The 22,792-nt window shown below is 44.5% G+C and overlaps 1 protein-coding gene across 4 annotated transcripts; it reads left to right on the forward strand.

Annotated features, from left to right (window-relative positions):
* Positions 1-923: 923 nt before the first annotated feature.
* Positions 924-22,555, forward strand: GTF3C2 (general transcription factor IIIC subunit 2). 4 transcript variants are annotated; one of them, XM_027113558.1, is made up of 20 exons: positions 1,119-1,225; positions 8,823-9,093; positions 9,257-9,578; positions 10,173-10,458; positions 12,285-12,379; positions 13,183-13,260; positions 13,407-13,505; positions 14,583-14,810; positions 14,985-15,096; positions 15,302-15,410; positions 16,347-16,373; positions 16,707-16,732; positions 16,917-17,046; positions 19,031-19,175; positions 19,283-19,444; positions 19,628-19,715; positions 20,361-20,489; positions 20,784-20,936; positions 21,087-21,194; positions 21,503-22,555. In XM_027113558.1, the coding sequence occupies exons 2-20, from the start codon at positions 8,847-8,849 to the stop codon at positions 21,719-21,721; spliced, it is 2,763 nt and encodes a 920-aa protein (XP_026969359.1). In that variant the 5' UTR covers positions 1,119-1,225; positions 8,823-8,846; the 3' UTR covers positions 21,722-22,555. The 4 variants fall into 4 exon arrangements, with proteins under 4 accessions (XP_026969360.1, XP_026969359.1, XP_026969361.1 ...); XM_027113559.1 differs by lacking the exon at positions 16,347-16,373 and having other exon boundaries at positions 924-1,225; XM_027113560.1 differs by lacking the exon at positions 20,784-20,936.
* The last annotated feature ends 237 nt before the right edge of the window (positions 22,556-22,792 follow it).

Genomic DNA, 22,792 nt, shown 5'->3' on the forward strand with positions numbered 1-22,792 from the left:
AGGCAACAGGAATGGAGAAGAGTCAGATTTGTTCATTACAGAAATAAATGCTTGAAAACAATTTTAATAGAAAAATAAATGCTTGAAGTTATCAAGTTGAGAGCTGTTCATCGGACAAGCACTGTAGATACCCCGTATTAGAGGAACTGCAGCCTCGACTGCACCCGATTTTGCACTCTCAGAAAGGAGTCAGTCCTAAGCCACAGCGCAGCCTTAGCTGTCTTTAGGCCACTTAGGGCAAATGGGACGGGAGCCCCCCTTGCTCTAGATTTTAAATCTTAGCTAGCTTCTCCCAAGCTTTTCTTAAATGTTTTGTGTAACCACGGTAATTTAATAGATGAGATTATCTGGGAAGAGAAAGATTGGTTTACTCCACCCTTTCCTGTTTGTTTATACATCCTGAACTCCACTATTCGGTGTATGGAGACCTGTGAGATTTACACAGCTTTAAATGCCTCAGGAAAGGGCGGAAGTTTGTTACATTCTTTCTCCAGCAGCATCCTACTTCCCAGGGAGGGAGTGGGGCAAGGCCTACGACCAAGGGGTGGGTCCAAGCCCGAGGATCACTTGAGTAGAGCGTCCCCATGCCAGGCTTTTCTACTGCTCTTCCCTTTCACTGTGTTTCCGTCTTGGGTCCATGACTTCACTAGTGGCTGGATCTGCTGGGGGCTGCCCTGAGGGGGAAGCCGGAGTCGTCCCCCGAGGCAAGGATTCCTTTGTCTTCCAGTCTCCGGCTCGACGGCGGGGCTGCAGGTCAATATTCTCACATCGGCCCGTCCCTGCCCGCCACAGGCCGGTAGTCTCGACAGAAAGCCAGGATTCCGCGCTCGGGAGCGACACTCAGGCCTGGGCACTCGCAGTGTCGAGGCTCGAGTAGAAGCCGCGTGGGAACCGGCGGGGCGCGACGACTATCACCGCGCAGGCGTCAGTTCCCTTCGGGACACTGCAATTCCCATAAGGCCGTGCAGCGGCGTCCCCTGCGCCGCTAAGGCCCGGGAGCTGCGCCCGCTGCGACAGGGCTCGGGGACGCTCGCCGCACTGCATTATGGGATACATAGTCTACTAGAAAACGTCCTGGGGCACAAACTCCCAACCAAGCCCACGTGTTTACCTTGTACACGGGGGGGACGTCAATGAAGAGTAGCTACCAGATTTCGTCATAAAACGGCGACCAGACAGGCGGCGCCATCTTCGAACTTGGACTTCCGGAAGGACTTTGGTGAGGGTGAGTGTACCACAGCGGGATGTGCGGGGCCCCACGATTACTACCCCCCCACCCCACTACTTTTTCGGTAGCACTAAGATATTGGGAACCAACTCCGGCTCCGCTTTTCCGCCTCTGCACAGCATCGCGACCTCCAGCCCCTGAACTCCTCCGGAAACCGTCGTGGTCCCCACCTCCCTAACCCACGGTGGCAACCGTGCATCCCCCATCTCTGCTCTCCTCGGGTCTCGCCTTCTTTCCCCACGCGGTGTCTGTAACACCTCGTCCTGTGTCCCGGCCGCCGCGCTGCCTACATTGCAACCCTCGGACTCTGCGAACCTACCGTAGTCCTCAGCCTTACGAAACTCAGGGCTCGCTTCCCGAACAGGCTAGTGGTGAAAGCTACCCGACGCCCAGGACTGAGAAAGGGCAGGCGGTCACCCCTAGAGAGGTAGCGGGTCGGTCTTTTCATTCTGCTGTTTTCCAGCCTCTTCCTCGGTGAGGCTCTTCTAACCCTGGGGGTTGTGCCCCGCGCGCTGCAACCTCATTGGCGCAGCCAGGGGCCAGTTATGTTTCCCAATCTAGTCCTTTTATCCCGCAGCAACTTGGCTTTCTGTTGGGGAAGGCAGAGGTGGTGACTTCAGCTTCACCCGTGGTAACTCACTTTGTTAGAGGGGTGCAGGGTATGGCCAAGGCTTATAGTCCCAGGGGCATATTGTTACACAAATCTGTCATTCCTGTACCTTCGTCTCTTTTGGCCACCCCTTCTTATCAACTGTAGTATTGTTTTCTTAGTAATTTTCTTTAAATTGATTTAATTTTAAGATTTAAGTGCTTTAGTCTTGATCTAAACAATGTAGATGAAACCATGGGTTTCATGGACTAGTTATAGTTTTCTTTTTATATATACAAGTTAAAATAAAAACACAATTAGTCAAATAAAATCGTTCATTTTTGTATCTCAGAAATCATCTTGCATACCACCAGTTGTACCATAGGAACACTTTGGGAGACAATGTATTAGACCAAACAGTGTGTGTAAAGTAACTCCATACTTGAGGAGCAGTGTTATCTAATCATTTTCCACATCTGGGGAGATCAGGCTGGCAGCCTTGGAGCAGCATGGGAACCAGACAAGTTGGGGTGCCGATGCAAAATTTCATAAACTCTGGTACACATTTACTAAACATCCTTTACTTGTGTCCAGGATTTGCATTGTGTAGTCAAAAATAGAAATTAACCACCAATGCCATGCCTTCTATGAGAAGTGAATCCTTTTAGAGATTTTTGTACCTTGAGAAGTTAGTTGTTCAATCAACAAAGGTTAATTATTGTGCTTACCACGTACCAGGTTCTAGATACAATAGTGAGTCAGATAGACAAGAGCCCTATCTCATGAAACTTTTAAGGAAGATAGATATGGAATAAGTAAATACCCGTATCTCTTATGATAAGAAAATTCCAGATGGGCTAAAGAGCTACATGTAAAATCCAGAACTAGAAAAATTATTAGAAGAAAATAAAAGAAGATATCTTATATTCTGATATTATATCAGTGGGGTAGGAAATGCCTTTTTAAGACACAAACAGGGGAATTCCCTGGTGGTCCAGTGGTTAGGACTCTGCACTTCCACGGCAGGGGGTACGGGTTCGATCCCTGGTCAGGGAACTAAGATCCCCGCATCATGCAACATGGCCAAAAAAAAAAGACACAAACAGAAGCCAGAAAAGAGAAGACTGAGAAATTTAACTCATAAAATTTAACTTCAGTTTAGCAAGAAACATAAGCAAAGTTTTTTTAAAAGGTAGATACAGAGAGAAAATATTTGCAACATAAATAACTGCACAGATAAATAAGGAATGATCAATTTGTCCTGTAGAAATATGGGCAAATTATGTGTATCGGCAATTCATAAAAGACAGATGTCCAACATATAAAAAGTTGCTAATCTCAATTATTACCAGGACAATGCAAATAAATACAGTAGGGAAGAATTCTTTCACTCATCAGACTGGCAAAAATCAAAGATTGACAAGGGGTGGTAAAATGGGTATACCCATTTTTACAGTTAGTAAGAGTATAAATTGCTTTTCACCTTGGTGACCTGTTTGGCAGTATCTATTAAATTTTGAAATGTATATACCCTTTAACCCAGTACAGTAATTCCACTTCAGATGATTATTCTAGAAAAATAATTTCTTATTAATGAAGAGATCTATACTAGAATATTCACTGCAGTATTATTTGTAATAGTAGTATAATCCAATTGTCCATTAAATGGGAAATACCCAAATAAACTATAATCCTATGGAACACCATATAGTAACTAAGAAGAATGAAAAAGATGTATGTGGAAAAATGATATGGAAAAATCTTTAAGACATGTAGAAATTCTCTTAACTGATTCCATTTAACTAGCTCCCTCTGTTAACTGACATTCTCCATTTCCTGCATAAAGCATACTTTACTGATGCCCATAGCACACTGAATTCTCGAAGCCTGTAGATTTTTTTCCTATAGGCCCGGTCACTCTAAGTAGTTGAACTGAATGCTTGCCAAGAGTCATTGTATTGGTTCGAACATTTTTAATATAAGTTGATTTGTCACTATGTTTATATAATTGTGACATATATTTAAATTTTAAGGAAATTTGAGTATGTAAGAGTTACTGTTTCTATTAAAAGTAAGTTGAAACATGGCAGATATACAGGTGTTTTATTGTTGTTCTTTATATTCTACACTTATTTATAAGTATTTTGTATCAACTAAAGATTTTATAAAAACAATTCTAAAAAAGAAAAGAAAGCAAACTAAACTGAATACTTCGGAGAGACAAAAGTGGTGAGTTTGCAAACAAGCAAAAAAGCTACCAAACAGGTGTAAGACACCTGTAAAAGACAGGAAATTTTGTAAACATCTGGAAGGTTACTGGACTTGAATTACTTCTCAAGAAAAGAGAATGTTTCAAGAAACAAGTGGTAAGGAGCCTTGGTGCTGCTGAGAGGTCAAGTTAAACGAGACTGAGAAGAGTATTGGACTAATTGACACAACAGTTATGGATCACTTTAGCTTCAGTGATGAGTTGAAGGCAATCTCCTAGTTAGGATGCAGCAGGGTGATTAAAACATCAAGGGCAGACAGCTCTTAAAGTTTGACTGTGAGGGGCAGGAGGATATTAGTTGGAGAACTGGGTTTGAAGGATAGTTGTATTTGTGTTAAGATGAAAATTAAAAAATAGTTAAATGTTTATTTTTTTAATTTTATATTATTTATTTATTTTGGGGAGGCACATATTTTATTTATTTTGGTGGGAGTGGGGGGTGGCGCACCATACAGCATGCGGGTTCTTAGTTCCTCCACTAGAGATTGAACCCGTGTCCCCTGCGGTGGAAGTGCAGAGCCCTAACCACTGTACCACTAGGGAATTCCCGTTAAATTCTGTTTAGAAGGAGCCAATGGAAAGGAAAAGGATAAACATCTTCATTTTCTTTCAGTGGGGCAGGAGGGGGCATGGGGCTAGAACACAAGTGGAAAGTTTGGCTTTGGAAAGTGGATGAGGGGCTCAGAGGCAGGGAGTGTTAGGTTATCTGACAAGAAATTGAAGTATGGTTTTTGATTGTTTAAGAAATCTGAGGCTAAGTTATCTGCTGAGGACTAGGGTATCAGACGTTGGAGGAGAGAGGGTATGGGAGCTGATTAGAGAGAACGTGTGCTCAACTGTGCTCAACTAGAACGCTAGTGCTCAACTAGCTTACATGCTCCCATGGAGAAGATGGGTGATTGGTTCATCCAGGCTTGAATTTTGCCGGGCCTGTGGAACAAAAAGACAAAAAGAAAGGAAGTTTGTAATATCAACAAGAGTCTGATTAAAATAAAGAAGTCTAAACTAGATGGTTTGTGGCTGACATAGGGAGAAATTGGAGAGATCAGTGGATTAATTAATGTGGTTAAAGAATAGATATAGTGATAGTAGTTGAGCAGTCTAGCTGTAATGATGGGAGGTTGTGATCAGATATTGGGTGTCTTAGTGATTTTAGAGGTTAAAAGGTTTTATATGCTGACAAGGTTCAGGTGTGACAGTGGAGTGACTAGCAGTGATTTAGCTGAACTTTACGAGCTTGGAAGGAACAAGGTTTTTACAAGATGGGGAGGACTATTGGTCAAGAATTGACACTGGAGAGGAATTAAGAAAATACTGATCCTACTTTCTACCCTGGGGTAAGTGGGATGTGAGAGAATGAGCACCCTCCATCTAAGAGCCTGGAAAGCTAGAAATTTCATTTCCTGGAATTTTTCCATCCAAGATTCTGAATATGATTTAGGCCTTGCCAATCAAATGTGCTCTTGAGGAACTCAAATTTGGACTTGAGTTTAGAGAGGAGGCAGGCCAGAAGGCATGCATTTTGCTGTTGCAGATAGTGGCAGTGATACGGCTCTGGATCTGGGAGCCAGAGAAGAGTCTTCCTCAGTTGGTCACTTTCTGATTATTGCAGAAGCAGCTTATTTATGGAGCCATCAGCTATGGCAGGGGCTTCTTGATCCAGCTTCTGGCTCCCCACCATGGCAGAGGAGAAGCCATGTGGTTCTTGAACCAGCAGCTGTAAACAACTTCTCAATTTGACAAGTACTTGTTCCTAAACGTTTTTTCCCCAACCCTTCCAGTGATCCTCTATGCAGGTGGTTTTCAAACTTGAGTATGCAGCAGAATCACCTGAAAGTCTTGCTGTAACATGAAGTGCTGGCCCGATCCCAGAGTTTCTGATTCAGTAGGTCTGGGGTAGGACTGGAAGTTTGCACTTAACTGACTTCCAAGTGATGTTCTAGTTTTGGGACCACCCTTTGAGAACCACTGATGTGAACCATTTAATACCCTGTAATAAATTCCTTTTATTTATCTTGTTTCTGTCACCCTTGTGTTGTTTTTTTTTTTTCTTTTCTCTTTGTGTGTGTGTGTGCTTCCATTATTTTTAATGATCTTTTATTATGTGGTCTTTTAAAAAATTCCTTCCGTTTCTTAGCCCTATTGGGTATTTTGGAAGCAATATAGCATGCTGTTTTTAGTTCTATTAAACATCTAAATGGTATTAGTAGGGAGTTCCATGGTGGCCTAGTTGTTAGGATTCCAGGTTTTCACTGCCGTGGCTAGGGTTCAATCCCTTGTCCAGGAACTGAGATCCCGTAAGCCACACGGTGCAACCCCCCCCCAAAAAAAATGGTATTGGTAAATCTATATTTTTCAATTTGTCAGCCTTAGAAGCAAAATTAAGAACTTCTTCTTTTGCCCCAATCTACTACAATCAGAATATTGGTATTTTTACATTGTGGGACATTGAAATTTTTAATTTATAATCTGTTTTATACCTGTAGTTACCACAGTTAATGATGTGTCACTGGGTTAAATCCTTACTGCCAGCCTTTTAATAGCACAACTTCTCCATTAGCAAGTTCTTTATATTGATTTATCTTTCATTGGCTAAATTAGGTCTTCAAGTGTATTTTTTTAGAAACTTGCATATTTAGAATGTCATCCCATTACCTTTACATGAATGACAGTTAAGTAAAGAATTCTCTTGATCCTTTTAATGTTTCTTTATCTTCTGGCATCAAATGTTTCTGAGAACTCTGAGGCTGACCTGATTTTTTTTTTTTCTCTTTGTAGGAGAAATTTAGTATCTTCACTTGTATTTCTTGGTCTTAATGAGTATTTATTGATTTTTGTCTTCCTTTTGCACCATAAGCCCTTTTGATCTATAGACTGAGATCTTCCTTTATGTTAGGAAAGTACACATTTCTAGTTTTCATTTCAGGAAATTTTCTTTTGTTAGGTCTTTGAGCATGTTTTTTTTCTGTTCCCATTTTTCTTCTCTCTTCTTCAGGAACATCAATGATTCATATGTTGGCTTTCCACTTTCTCTTTTCATCCATATCATCTTCTCACTAATCACTTTTATCTCTTTACAACCTGTGTGGTTTTTTTCAAACATGTCTTTCATATCACTGATTGTCTTTTCAGTAGTATGTATAGTTTCAGCATTTTGCTTCTCTGGTTTTCATTTCTTTGATTTTATTCTTTTACTCAGTTTCTTTCCTTATAACTGCCAGCTCATTTTTTTTTTTTGCCTTGCCATTGTTTTATTTCTTCTTTGGTCTCTTAAATCTTGGATTCCACAGTCTCTTTGGCTTTTTTGAAAGAATAGAAGATTTGTTGGAAAATTTCTTGTTTTCTGGAGACTTTCTTTGAAAGGGTACTTTTCACCTTTTTCATTTGTGTCCTTTATATTCTTTCCATAGTAACTATGCATAGGTCCCATTGGATCCTTTTTGCTTATTACTAATTTCGAATGGAGTAGTTCTCTCAGGGTTTGCTGTTTACCAGAGAACAATGTAGGTGGATTCTCATTGACCTCAATTTACCTTGATAGTGTTATACTATATCCCTAGCATATGATGTTATAATGTATCCTTAGCACCTGAGTTAAAGAGTTGGCTGTTGTTATAGTTTATAATGATAGACTGTAGCTTCCTCAAGAGAGACAGTTGGAAACTTTAATTTGTATGATATTTCTTGTGGTATTTGTATTAGCACACTTTTCCACTGAGGCTGATGAATTCTTTATCCTTAAGACATATATAGACCTATGGAGGGGTTCCTCCTGGGATCTGAGCTATTTCTTCCCTTTTGTTACAGACAAGTAGGTTATTCTGGCCAGAAACTGGGCCCTTGCAGAGTTCTGTGTTGCTCAGGTTTTTGGTTTGGTAGTGAGTGTTGTTTATCTCTGTCAGTTTACTTTGGTCCATGGTTGCACAGCTGGTTTCCTGCGTTCGAAGAAAATGAAGATTCATGACCATTTTTTAGTCTATTCTTCAGTGTGGAAATGGTCTCTTAATGTAGTAGGATGTTCCTTAATTGTCTCATAGGCTACCACCTCCCCCATCCAGCTGAAAGATTGCTAGCAGGACACTAGAGAATTACTTATTCTTAAATAAATCTGTACCTTGACTAATATTCACAAAGATGGATGTCAGATCTAGTCATCCTGTCCTCCTTCAATTTGATGTAAACTTTATAGTATCTGGCAGCTATTCATTATAGTCTATTCTAGAAACTTGCAGCCCTTTCCTACATTCATAACAGGTGATTTTCTCTCTCTCTCTCTCTCTCTCTTTTTTTTTTTTTTTGAGGGGGAGGGGATGATTCATTTCATTGGGTTTCAGGGAGAGGAGTTAAATAATTGTTCACTCACTTTAAATAATCTAAATAAAGCACTTAGTACAATACTTGGCACATAGTAAGCCTTTAATAAATGGTAGCTTTATTATTGCTTGTTTGTTTATTGTCAGCTCCACTAACATGTGAGTTCCGTGAGGTCAGGGACCTTGTCTGTCTTGCTTATTGTCATGTTACCAGTTCCTAGAATGGTGCCTGACATATAGAATATGCTTAGTAATTATTGCTGAATGAATGAATGATCAGAGAGCTTGGGTTTCTGGTTGGTGGGGAAGGTGGGGGGAGGTTGGAGAAATGGTTGTGAGAAGAGAAAGACAGGAAAGTAGAAAAATCTGAGCCAGTGCAAATAGCTTTTACCTTCTACTCACTTGTATGTCTCTTATATGCAGGCGCAGCCATTTTAGGGGGTGCTGATGGATCCCTACGGGGTCGGCTGTGTTGCTCTGGAGGAGGCCGGCCCCGTGGGGAACATGACTGTGGTAGACTCTCCTGGACAAGAGGTGCTAAAACAGCTTGATGTCAAGGCCTCTTCAGAAACAACCAGTGTGGAGGCTTCCATAGAGACATCATTATCTACCCCTTTGCCTGGATTTGAGGATTCTCTTGATGAGAGGAGGCTCCCTCCAGAGCAGGAAACCCTCTCCAGACTGGAACAGCAAGGTATGTCCCTTGACCTTTCAGCTTTTTATCTCCCCATGCTCAGCTTAAGATGAACGAGAGCAGGTTGAGCTCATAGGACCTTACAAACTTGGGTATGATGTAATCTGTTCCAAAGAGGCTTGAGCTCTGGTCCCATCTCACAGACCCATATTCTTCTCTACAGATCTTTCTTCAGAGATGTCAAAGGTCCCAAAGCCTAGGGCCTCAAAGCCTGGCCCGAAGAGAGGTGGTAGGACACGGAAAGGCCCCAAAAGGCCCCAGCAGCCTAATTCTCCATCAGCCCCTCGGGTTCCTGGTCTCTTAGATCAGTCCAACCCTCTGTCCACCCCCATGCCTAAGAAACGAGGTCGAAAGTCCAAGGCAGATCTGCTACTGCTGAAGTTGTCAAAAGGCCTAGATCAGCCAGAGTCTCCACATCCAAAGAGGCCCCCTGAGGACTTTGAGACCCCTCCTGGGGAACGACCCCGCCGAAGGGCTGCCCAAGTGTAAGGATTTCGGGGCACAGCTTGGTGGAGGGGGGCTGGGTGAAGGGATGAGGGTGGGGCAGATGCTGGAGAGATGAGTGGACTGTGATGAGGTGTCAGGTAAGCAGGGGTGGTGTCTGGGTTCTGGGGACTTGAGCAATCTTCTAGCTCTTACCACAGCAATTTTATCTGTGGTTAAATTTGTCTATCTGGGAGGTTCCTTTCTGTACCTCATATCCTATCGCATTTTTCACAGTGTCCTCCAAGTCTTCATTGCAATTTTACTGCCCAATATGTGTCAGTATATATGTGCCCTTCCATTCTTTCCCTTTGCCCTCAATGATCTTTGACTGTGGTAGAGTGAAAAGTGCTTTGGACTTGGAGTCAGAAGAACTGGGTTCAGATTCCACATATGTGATCTGAATCATCTTGGCCAAGTCACTTAACTTTCCTGGATTTCTCTTTCTACATCTATCAAAGGGGAAGGGAAATTAATAGCCACTTCGCATGGTCACTGGGAGGATCTAGTGAGATAAGAATCAGCCAAGTGTCGGGCACAGTGGGCTCTCGGTTAAGTGTCTGTGAGTGTTGCTCTGACTCTGCCCTATCCCACAGGGCACTTCTGTATCTTCAGGAACTGGCTGAAGAGCTCTCAACAGCCCTGCCTGCTCCAGTATCCTGTCCTGAGAGCCCCAAGGTGAGCAGCCCCACCAAACCCAAGAAGAACCAGCAGCAGGCAGCCTGTCATTATGGAGAAGAAGAGGATGACACCGCACGGGACGAAGACTTCGTTCTCCAGGTTGAGGCTGAAGATGGAGAAGAAAGTGAGGCCCCAAGCGAGAGCTCGTCTGACCCCGAGCCTACAGTGCCCCGAAGCACCGCACGAGCATCCACTTCAGGGGTAACCTGAATAGACAGAGTGAATGGGGATAGCAGGATTATTAGGGGGTCAGCAGGACGCCTAGAAGGGAAGCTTTGGCCTAGTAACTAGGATGGCCAAAACAGGTAAAAGGAAAAAAGAGCAATTTCAAACACAGTTGAGATTGTAGGGGCTGCGGGTGTGACTAAACAAGATTATTCGTTCATATGTTGAGCGTCTACTCTATGCTGGGAAACACAAGCATGAGTAAGACAGGGTCTTGCTTTACAAAGCTCGCAGTGTGATAAGTGCTGCATCAGGAGTGAACAATCTGCTTTAGGCGTATAGAGGAAGGATGATTAACTGCTTGGACTTCATGGAGAAATGATACTTGAGCTAGGTCTTGAAAGGAATAGAAGTTTGCCAGAGAGGATGGTTTTCCCAGAAATTGGTTGTAGCTGCAGCATAGGGCCTGGGGTAAAGTGGTGGGGAAGATTAAACTAGAGAAGATGAAAGGACTAAAACTGATAGGAGCCAACAAAGGGCGTGTGTGTGTGTGTGTGTGTTTAATTATGGTAAAGTAGATAAAACAAAATTTATCATTTTAAAATGTATAATTCATTGGCATTCAGTGCATTCACAATGTAGTGTAACCATCACCACTATCCATTTCCAAAACTTTTGTCATCCCAAAGAGAAACTCTATGCAACAGAGGTTTTTAGGTAGAAAAATAACATGATCAGTTAGGAAAATATATTAATTTGCAGTTGACAATAAAGAAGACAGCTTCAGTTCTCTAGTGCTACAGAGTTAGTGAGGGCCTAAATTAAGCAGTGAAGGAAGAGAAGACGGGGAGGCAGATAAAAGAGATATATAAGAGAATTAATAGCAGTTGGGAATTGAAGGAGTAAGAGTTTCCAGCTTTGATGGTGCTCTCATACACTGAACCTGGGCACACAGAAAGAGTGGGGGACTCAGGATGGGGGAAGGTGGGCAGGCGAGGTGATGAGTTTACTTTCTGACATGTCGAGTTGGAGGTGCTGGTAGATCAAGGGCCATCCTTCTGGAGATGTCTCTTTGCCAGTTAGATATATGGGACCAGTGCCTTACTTCTCCCAGATGCAACATTTAAGGGAGCACCAAAACCCCCAGTAATCAAGATAAATATCTCGATGCAACATTTTAAAAATCAAAATTAATGCAACAAATCTGTAGTGAAGAAAATACCAAAAATTTAAATAAAGATAGAAACCATATAATTGATTTTCCCTTTTGCCTCAGGCTCTAATATGGCTCAGCACCACACTGAGTCTAGAATTTGTAGAAAAGTTGAGACTGAGTAACGTTTACATTTACTAAGATGCAGCCTTGATAATCAGGCATTAAAATGGTGGTCAAAGCCATGAGACATAGGATGAAATTACCAGGAGTACGTGTATTGAGGGCTGAGGAGACAGAGGGCCTCTAGGAAATACCGTCACTGACCAAATGGATCAGAGGAGGGAGAGCCTGCGAAGGAGACGTGGGAGGAATAAGGAGAGACATGGGAGGAATAAGGAGAGACTACCCCATAGGGCAGGAGTTTCAAGAAGCAAAAGGAGTCCTCTGAATCAGGTGCCATGGAGACATGCCAAGGAAGATGAACAGAAAACAGAGAGCAGGTTTTGCGGTTTTGATGGAGGAATAAGAGCAGAAGATGAAGAAGTCATTGTAATGGTTGAGATACAAATCTTTTAAGATGCTGATAGGTAAAAGGTTGGAGAGGAAGTAATGCCAAGAAAAGTAAAAGTTGGGAAAGCAGTCTCCTGGGGACTTTCTCCAGCTTATGAGATTCTCTCCCTTACACTCTCTTCAATTTGATCCTCAGAAGCAGAAGCCACACTGCCGGGGAGTGGCTCCCAATGGTTTACCAAATCACATCATGGCTCCTGTTTGGAAGTGCCTTCATCTCACCAAGGACCTGTGAGGCTTGGGGAACGGGGGCTGAGGATGAAAGGGTGGTGGAGGAGTGCAAAGGACTATCTAGCAGTGGGGCTGTGGGAAGGGCGCAAGGCACTTGCAGCGTAGAACACTGTGAAGACATTCATAACTAAAAGGCACTGCTCCAAAGGCAAGAGCTCTTTTTTTTTTAATTTTTATTTTATTTTATTTTTTGGTTGCATTGGGTCTTCGTTGCTGTGCGGGCTTTCTCTAGTTGTGGCGAGCGGGGGCTACTCTTCGTTGCGGTGCGCAGGCTTCTCTTGCGGTGGCTCCTCTTGTTGTGGAGCACGGGCTCTAGGCACGTGGGCTTCAGTAGTTGGGGCATGCGGGCTCATTAGTTGGGGCTCGCGGGCTCTAGAGCGTAGGCTCAGTCGTTGTGGCACATGGGCTTTGTTGCTTTGCGGCATGTGAGATCTTCCCGGGCCAGGGATCGAACTCATGTCCCCTGCATTGGCAGGTGGATTCTTAACCACTGCGCCACGAAGGAAGTCCAAGGCGAGAGCCCTTGAGCTGTGCTGTCCAATATGGTAGCTACTAGCTGCATGAAGCCATTTAAATTTCATTTTCAATTAACTACATATAATTAAAAGTCCAGTTTCTCAGTTGCACTAGGCACATTTCAAGTGCCCAGTATCTACTTGCAGCTGGCGGCTAGCGTGTTACACAGCACAGATGATAGATCGCTCCCATCACTGGGAGCTGCTGTTGGGCAGTGCTGCTTCTGTTGGGCAGCGCTGCTCTAGAATTTCTCTCTTCCTTCATTCATGATGCTTCTGTTTCTCCAGCCGAGAACAGAAGCATTCATACTGGGAGTTTGCAGAATGGATTCCTTTAGCCTGGAAGTGGCAATTGTTATCTGAACTGTAAGTTGAAGAAACATCTTTGAAATCTAGGAGGGGGTGACACCACTGGAGACAGAAGGGTAACAGAGGACTCTAGATTTATAATGGGAATCCCAGGATGGATGAAACTCTTCCAAACTTAGGCTATTCCCTTTGCCCTCCCCCAGTGAGGCAGCTCACTACCTGCCCCAGGAGGAGAAGTCGCCACTGTTTTCTGTACAACGTGAAGGACTTCCTGAAGATGGCACACTCTACCGAATAAACAGGTGACGATTGCACCTCTTTTTCTGATTCTGGGAGACAGGAAAATGAAAAATGATTGTTGAAAGGGATGATAGGTTGGCCCTGTTCTTCCCTTAATGCTGGTCCAATTGGTCCCAAGGGTAGGAGTGCTGGCTAGATCTGGTCAGCCCCCTCGAATGTGCAGTGCTTATCGCTGCTGGCCAGACTGAGGGAGCCTAGGGAGGTTTAGGGTAAAACCAGTTTTCAAGGTCACATCTACTCCGATAGACCTAGACAAACTGGCCCTAGAGAGAGCACTGTAGTAAACCGGAATGCACAACCTGTCATCTTTGAAGGAAAGCCTAGGACTAGACAGACTTTGGGAAGGAAAGGAGGAAGATACAGATGGTGGCCAGGACTGGTTTCACTTGTAGACTGTGACTGGTGTTCTGGTGCTTGCTTAAGTCAGTTCACAGGAGCTCCAGGTGGAGCTCCCATTCTGTTCGCATTACTTTTTTTTTTTTCTTTTTTAAGAGCAGTTTTAGGTTCACAGCAAAATTGAGAGGGTTTTTCCCATATACTCCCTGCCCCCCACATGCACAGCCTCCCCCATTATCAACATCCCTCACCAGAGTGGCACATTTGTTACAGTTGATGAACCTACACTGACACATCATAATAGCTCAAAGTCCATAGTTTACCTTTGGGTGCACTCTTAGTGTTGTACATTGTGTGGGCTTGGGCAAATGTATGATGACATGTATCCATCAATGTGGTATCATGCAGAGTATTTTCACTGCCCTGAAGATACTCAGTTCTGCCTATTCATCCTCCACCTCCCCCACATCTGGTTATCACTGATCATTTTACTATCTCCATAGTTTTACCTTTTCCAGAATATCTTACAGTTGGAATCATACAGTATATAGCCTTCTTTCACTTAATAATGTGCATTTAAGGTTCCTCCATGTCTTTTCATGGCTTGATGGCTCATTTGTTTTTAGTGTGAAATAATATTCCATTGTCTGGGTGTATTACAGTTTATTTATCCATTCATCTACTGAAGTCCTTACTACCTTTTATTAACTCCTTTTTTCATCCCATCTTTGACTTTTCTCCAGATTTAGCTCTATCACAGCACACCCAGAGCGCTGGGATGTGTCTTTCTTTACGGGGGGACCGCTGTGGGCTCTGGACTGGTGCCCAGTGCCAGAGGGGGCAGCAGCCTCGCAGTATGTGGCTCTTTTCTCCAGTCCTGACATGAATGAGACACACCCACTGAGCCAGCTTTATTCGGGCCCTGGGCTGCTCCAGCTCTGGGACCTTGGGACCTTGCAGCAAGAAAGCTGGTGAGGTGGGGCTGGGACACTGCCATTGGAGGGTGGTTGAGGAGGAGAGAAGGATGGGGCTGGGCAGGGGAAGGGGGCAAGGCTCGGATTGGGTTGAGACAAGGGGAGCGCAGGCTCTGGCAGCTCCAGGCCCCTCCTTCCCACCCATTCTCCCCACATGCTTTCTCTCCTCAGTCCTGGCAACAGAGCCCACTTTGTCTATGGGATTGCTTGTGACCACGGCTGCATCTGGGACCTCAAGTTCTGCCCCAGTGGAGCGTGGGAACTTCCAGGCACCCCTCGGAAGGTACCTCCCAGTTGATTGTGGGATGGCCCTAGGACTCAGAGCCAGGACCAAGGGGCTGGCTCTGGGAGGGAGGGAGGCTAGAGAGTGGTGGGTGGAGTTTTTCCAGCAACTCCATATCATATTTTCAGGGACCAGAACCTGAAAAGTTTTCTGAGAGGTGCCTGAAGGCAGCAAGCCTCAGTGCAGATCTGGTCTCACCCTCTAGGCTCCTCTCTTGCCCCGGTTGGGTCTCCTGGCTCTTGCCTGCTCAGATGGGAAGGTGCTGCTGTTCAGTCTGCCCCATCCCGAGGCCCTGCTGGCTCAGCAGCCCCTAGGTGAGTAGCACAGCAAGGAGAATGGGGCTGCTGGATTTGTGGCCACAGCTCAGCAGGGCCTGTCTGTCTCCCCTGAAACTCCTCCAGGCCCAGTCTCTCCAGTACAAAGCCTTACCGAGTCACTCCTCCCATTCTGACTTCACACGTGTTGTTCTTGACCTCTCTCTTTGGCAGCCTGCACGCAGTCCTCTCTTTTGCAGTCTTGTAACTGCCCTCTTTCAGCACATTACCTTTTATCTCCCCGCCTTCCTTGCTCTCCTGTGCTCTCAGGTCTTCCCCCTCTTGCTACCACAGTTAATTGGCTGTGTAAAGAGCTGCTGAAGGCTGAGGATTGTGCCTGGGGCTTGTCTCCCCTGCCATATTCCTCTTCCTCCCCAGATCCTGTCCTCCACCTCTCCTGCCCTCACCACCACACATACACGTAAACACACTCTCTTTGTTGTGAAGAGAGAGAGAGAATATAGAGTTCTCCCTCTATATTCACCTTTGTGAAGGTGAACACAAAGAGGAAGGGGCAGGAAATGCAGCTCCTATTTGGTTGAATTTATTTGTTTTTCAACAGCACTGAGTAATTAAAGAAGAGGGCACCTAGGTTTGAACCCTGAGAAATCCCGTGTTCGGTGGTCTGGTGTTAGGAGTTGGCTGAGGAGGGAGTGGGAGGTGAGGAAGTGAAGACAGAAATGTATAGACAATTCTTTCAGAAGTTTGGCTGTGAAGGGGATCATATAAATGAGGGCGGTGGCTGGAGGTGAAAAAGGGGTAAAGGTGTACTTTCCTGGTAGTCCAGTGGTTAAGACTCCGTGCTTCCAGTGCAGGGGCGTGGGTTCAATCCCTGGTCAGGGAACTGAGATCCCACGTGCTGCGTGGCGCGGCCAAAAAAAAAAAAAAAAAAGAATAATGGGTAAAGGAGGGTTTTGGTTTCTTCATTTGATTTAGATAGAAGACAAGAGTGCCTGTTTACATGTGAGTATGAGAGTGACCCAATAGGGAGAGAGAAAGTGGACAGGGCAGGAGAAAGGGAGGGTAACCAAATGAGCCACGCTCTGGAAAAGGAGGGGATGAGAAGAGAGCCGAGTGGAGGGGTTAGCCATTCTGATAGGAGGAAGGGCACTATCATATAGAACAGGAGGAAAGGAGAATCTGGGGGCAGGTTCATACATTTGATGGTAGAGAGAGAAGAGTGTGAGGGAAGGGCATGGTTGAAAGGGCTGGGGGTGCTGGCCTAAGAGCAAGGCCTAATTAGGACCTCAGTCCTCTGGATGCAGAGTGTCAGTTACTGCTCTTCTTCCCTCACAGATGCAGTGAAGCCTGCCATCTATAAGGTGAGTGAGGAACCTGCTATCTTAGCCAAGGCTCCATCTTCTTGAGCCTCCCTTACTGACTCCACAGCGAGTCTCCTTCCACCTGAAAAATCTCCCACCTCCTGCTGGATTAAACAAGGATTGGAGCCTTTGTTCCAAACAGTAGTTATCCCTAACCCTAGCCTTGTCTCTCCTGTCCCTGCAGGTCCAATGTGTGGCAACCCTTCAGGTGGGGTCTATGCAAGCATCAGACCCCTCTGAGTGTGGTCAGTGCCTTAGCCTGGCTTGGATACCCACCCGGCCCCACCACCACCTGGCTGCTGGATATTACAATGGTGAAAAGCAAAGCAGAGCATAAGGAGCTACCGCTCTTGAAACTTTTATATATGCTTGTTTTTCTGTTGTGGTTTCCTTTTTGATTCAGTGTTCGCCATTATATACTTGTAACTCTTCATGAAGTGTAAAAATATACAAAGAAGAGAAAAAAAGTCACTAGAATTTTTCTACTCAGAAAGAAATAATTGAGTAGATAAACATCATTTCATGCTGCTCTCTATGCATGTATAAAGATAAAAAGATTAGATGGAGAGATAAAGAATTCTGTAAAAATGGGATCATACTCTAGATACTATTTTAAATTAAAAGGTATTAAGTTTAATTATACTCTAACTTTATGGAAGGAAAAGGCAAGTGAAACTGAAAAATTAGCTAAGGTCCCAATAAATGTTCTTTCACCACAGAGAGATTAGTTCCATAAAGATACTTTTAAGATTAAAAAGGAAAAAGGTAAAAAATTATAAATAACATTAAGTAATTGGCGTTATTAGGTTGTTATTGTTTTTAAATGACAGTTTCACTTTTAGACACACCAGCAGACTTTCTGCTAGGGTGATAAGGGAATTAGCACTCGTACACTGCTTCCTGTCATCCTTCTCACAATCTCCTAATTGTGTTTCTTTTGGTGGTCTTGTTCTTACACTGTCAAGGTATGTGATACTCAGTGCTGTTTTGCTATCTTAATTCCCAGAGTTACTTAATCTTAACTCTATATTGAAAATGATTGCCTGTCTCCACCAGTCCTTTCATCTCTGTCTCCCCCTCCATTGCTGAATTACTTATATTGCTTAGCTGTAATTCACTGTCAAGTTTTTTCAAAAAGGCTCATAGATGCTACATTTCCTGAGTTTATGTATAAAAGGGGTTTTAGCTTCACATGCTTCCCCCAACTTTTTTTTTTAATTAATTAATTAATTTATTTATTGGCTGCGTTGGCTCTTCGTTGCTGTGCGCGGGCTTTCTCTAGTTGCGGCGAGCAGGGGCTACTCTGTTGCGGTGCGCGGGCTTCTCATTGTGGTGGCTTCTCTTATTGTGGAGCACGGGCTCTAGGCATGTGGGCTCAGTAGTTGTGGCTCACGGGCTCTAGAGCACAGGCTCAGTAGTTGTGGCGCATGGGCTTCATTGCTCCGCAGCATGTGGGATCTTCCCAGACCAGGGCTCGAACCCGTGTCCCCTGCGTTGGCAGGCAGATTCTTAACCACTGCGCCACCAGGGAAGTCCTGGTTCCCCCCACTTTTGTTTATTAAATTCTTATTGTTCTTTAGTTTGTCTTTCACTTTTATCAAAGTTATACTTTTGATTACTTCGTCCTCTGCCAGCCTGGTCAGGGGTCAGCTTGTTTTGGATCAGCTGAGTTAGTTTCTATTTGTCCATTTGTTTTCTATTCCTCTACATTTTGTTGCTTTTGGCTCCTTGCCTGTTCTCTTTGCCTTAGAGCAGAGTTGGCAAACATTTCTCTTAAGGTTCAGATAGTGAGTATTTTATGCCTTGTGGGTTGTTTGGCCATTGTTGGAACTATTCAGCTCTGCCATTATAAAGTGAAAGCAGCCACAGACCTTAGGTAAGCAAATGGGTGTGGTTGTGTTCCAGTCAAACTTATTTACCGAAATAGGCAGCAAGCTGTATTTGGCCCATGGGCTGTAGTTTGCCAACCCTTGTCCTGGAAGGTTTATGCTTTTTTAAAAATCCCTTTATTTTTATTTAGTAGGGAGTAGAGGACACTGGGTTCATTCAACCTATCTTTCAACTGCAGATCTCAGACTAAGCTATTACTTTTATGTTGATGAGAATTGGAACTAAAAATATCAGGTTGAGTCTTTAAACCGTGGAGGGAATGTTGACTAGCTAATCATGATCTCTATAGCCTTTCATAATGCATCAAGTCTGAGAGTAGACGACATAGACCCTAGGAGCCAGAGAAAGGAATTAGAACAAGAAGGGAGAACCTGGCTCTAATACCTACGCATTCTGTCCCTACCTCAGGCATGGTGGTTTTCTGGAACCTTCCCACGAACTCGCCTCTGCAGCGGATACGGCTCTCTGATGGCTCCTTGAAGCTCTACCCCTTCCAGTGTTTCCTAGCCCATGACCAGGCTGTGCGTACCCTTCAATGGTGCAAAGCTAACAGGTATAGAATAGGAGAGTTGTGGAGGTGGGAGGTGAAGACTGGGACAGGCTGACTCTTCCAGGCTTGTTCAGATTTGATCCTCTCTCTCTTCTCCCATCTTTCCACAGTCATTTCCTAGTCTCTGCAGGGAGTGACCGGAAAATCAAATTCTGGGACCTTCGACGACCTTATGAACCAATAAACTCTATCAAGCGCTTCTTGAGTACAGAGCTGGCCTGGCTGCTCCCTTACAATGGTGTCACTGTGGCCCAGGACAACTGCTATGCCTCGTACGGCAGGATGGAGAGAGGAGGAGCTCTGGGGACACGCCCTAAGGGTTGGGGTGCACTGTGCCAGATGGTTGTGAGGAGAGGAGGGTTGAGGGTTGTTTCACTGAGAGAGTTTGAATTGTGGGGGAAGAAATGAATCTAACCTTAGAAAAAAGAAGGTTTTCTTTTCTCTTTCTCTTACAGTTATGGACTCTGTGGAATTCATTATATTGATGCTGGTTACCTTGGTTTCAAGGCCTACTTCACTGCTCCTCGAAAAGGCACTGTCTGGGTGAGCCCCTCTCTTCCAAACCTTCATTACACAGGAAAACGGTCCCTTTACTCACCTAGTGGTGGTCAGAAAGAGGCAGTAGTGGGTTTTTTGGTTGGTTGGTTTGTTTTGTTTTAATATTTTTTAATTTGTTTTATTCTTTTTGGCTGCGTAGGGTCTTAGTTGCGACACGCAGGATCTTCACTGAGGCACGCGGGATCTTTTTCGTTGCGACGCATGGGCTTCTCTCTAGTTGTGGCGTGCGGGTTTTCTCTTCTCTAGTTGTGGTGCGCAGGCTCCAGGGCACATGAGCTCTAGTTGAGGCGCGTGAGCTCAGTAGTTGTGGCGCATGTTGGCTTAGTTGCCCCGCGCCATGTGGGATCTTAGTTCCCTGACCAGAGATCGAACCTGCGTCCCCTGCATTGGAAGGCGGATTCTTTACCACTGGACCACTGGGGAAGTCCCAGAGGCAGTAGTTTTGGATAAAAGGAGAAGATAGGTGTGCGGTAATTGTATCTTCAGGGATATGGGTTATGATAAACTCATATTTGTTTGTGCGAATATGTCTCTCCCCCCTCAGACTGTGAAGTTGTTACCAGTTCACAGAACTGAATAAATATGAGTGAATGAATGAATGAATGAAAAATATCTCTCTCTTCCTATTAGAGTCTTTCAGGATCCGACTGGCTCGGGACAATAGCTGCAGGAGATATATCTGGGGAGCTCATTGCAGCTATATTGCCTGATATGGCACTGAACCCAATAAATGTCAAACGACCTGTAGATCGAAGATTCGTACGTATATGAATATTTAATAGCAGCACTATCTGTTGGGTCCTAATCCACATGACCTCTCAAATTAGTGCTACCAATTAGCAGCAGAGTACAAATTAGTACTAGGTCTCCCAGCCCTGATATTCTCCCTGGAAGTCTTAGAATAGAGGTATACATAATCTCCCCTACCCTCGTGCATCTGAACATATGTTTAAACATACTACTTACAGTCTTTCCTGCTCCAAACCAATTTTCTCTTTTACTTTTATTCAGTCTTCAGTATTATAGAACCTAATCTAACATTCTTCTTTCTAGCCTATATATAAAGCAGATCTGATGCCATATCAGGACAGTCCTGAAGGTCAGGACCACTCTTCTGCTTCATCTGGGGCCCCCAACCCTCCCAAGGCTCGAACTTACGCTGAAACCGTCAACCATCACTACTTGCTCTTTCAAGACACAGATTTGGTAAACTGAGGCCAGGAGAATGGGTGTGGCATTAGAAAAAGTAAAAAACTTGAGTCCTTGTATAGTAGGGAGTCCTAAGGAGTTCCAGCAGAAAGATGCAAAACTAAGAAGCTGCTCTCTTTCTCTCTCCTATTACACCCTCCTCCCCAGAGTTCATTCCACGGTCTGCCCCACAGAGAACCAATGCTGCGCATGCAGGAGGGAGAGGGGCAAACACGGCTCTGCCTGGACCGGCTGCAGCTGGAAGCTATTCATAAGGTAGGAACCTTATCTCTCATCTTCGCCATCCTTCATCTCATTTCCTCCCAACTCTGGGCCTGTGAGCAATGAAATGGGAGATGAAAAGGTAATGGAGACGGTTAAGGCGGGGGAAACAGCTCCGGCACTCTCATCCTCCAGAGCATGATAGACGTACCTCATTCATCGTCTTCTCATTCCTACCTCTCACCCCATCGTGGTCCTCCTATCCTTTCAGATTTGTGGGTTTTTTTTTTTGCTCTTAGAGCTAAGACTCACCCTAAAGCAACAACTCTGAGCATCTCTTTTGTTTTCTATTCTCTTCACAGGTACGATTCAGCCCAAACCTGGACTCCTATGGATGGCTGGTCTCTGGGGGGCAGTCAGGGCTAGTTCGGATCCATTTTGTCCGTGCGCTCACCTGTCCACTGGGCCACCGTATGCAGCTTGAAAGCCGAGCCCACTTCAATGCTATGTTCCAGCCAGCCTCCCCCACTAAAGGGCCTGGCTTCCCTCCAACCAGCCATCGCCTTCTGCCTGGCCCCTAGTCGTGGTCCCCACAGAACACTCAGGATGAAGTCTGCCGAGAACAACTGGCCCCATGCACACAGCCATAGGAACTGGGGCTTTCCTGGACAGTGATGGTGCCAGGCCTGGACCTTTAGACCTGCCTCCCCAGGACTCCTTAGATCCCTCTTTCCACAGACTTCTTCTGTCATCACGGCCCCCCGCGGGCAAGGGGGTTCTCCCTCCACAAACTCTCAAGTCTCCTCAGCATAAAACTATGACTCACGAGAAACACTCAGGCCTGACCTAGGCTTGGGAGTCAAACTGCTCATATTGAGCATATTGTGAAGTGGGTAAAACTAAGTAAAGGTACTGGGTGTTTTTGAGACCACATGTGAGTGGGTGTTTGGAGAACTGGAAAGGGTATCTGCATGAAGGCTCCTGTCTGACTATATTCCAGGATCCAATATTACTGCCTTCCTAACTTCCTCTTTAAGAGTACCCAACACACAGGCCCACAAGGGGGTGATGGTAATTCATTGCACTGAAGCTGCTTATAGTACTTACTTAACTGAGGAACACACCACAGACACCCTGCCAACAGAACAGTGGCTCAGATCTTACTTGCTCCTGCTTATGAAATATTCCCAATCACTGGTCATCTGACCCTTCTTGAGCACTCCTAGACAGTCATTTTTTAAAAATCTTCCTTTATATCAAGTCACACAGTATACCTCTATAAATTTTACCATGGGTGTTAGGAAATCTAGTCACTCTTCCCTATGATTGCCCTTCTAAGTATTTAAAAATAGCTATCATGTGTTTCCCAAGTCTTTTCTTCTCTAGATTAAATATCTTCAGTTACTTTAACCATTCTTTTACACGTCATGATTTTTGATCCTTCATTATACTGTCACATTGTTGACTTATTAAACATATTTAGCTACACTATTTCAACTATAGGAGGTATTTCAAACCCAAGCACAGTAGTGTATTATAGCTCATTTTGTTAGAATCCTCTTGTGGGATGTTGCAGACTCACGGTGACTGCAATATTGCCTCTTAAGCAAGGATAGACCCCACAAGGAGAAATAAGCAGACCATAGTCTTGG

The sequence above is a fragment of the Aethalodelphis obliquidens genome, unplaced genomic scaffold (assembly GCF_003676395.1).
Source record: "Aethalodelphis obliquidens isolate GAN/ISIS:26980383/991018 unplaced genomic scaffold, ASM367639v1 scaffold12, whole genome shotgun sequence".
NCBI classification, from domain to species: domain Eukaryota; kingdom Metazoa; phylum Chordata; class Mammalia; order Artiodactyla; family Delphinidae; genus Aethalodelphis; species Aethalodelphis obliquidens.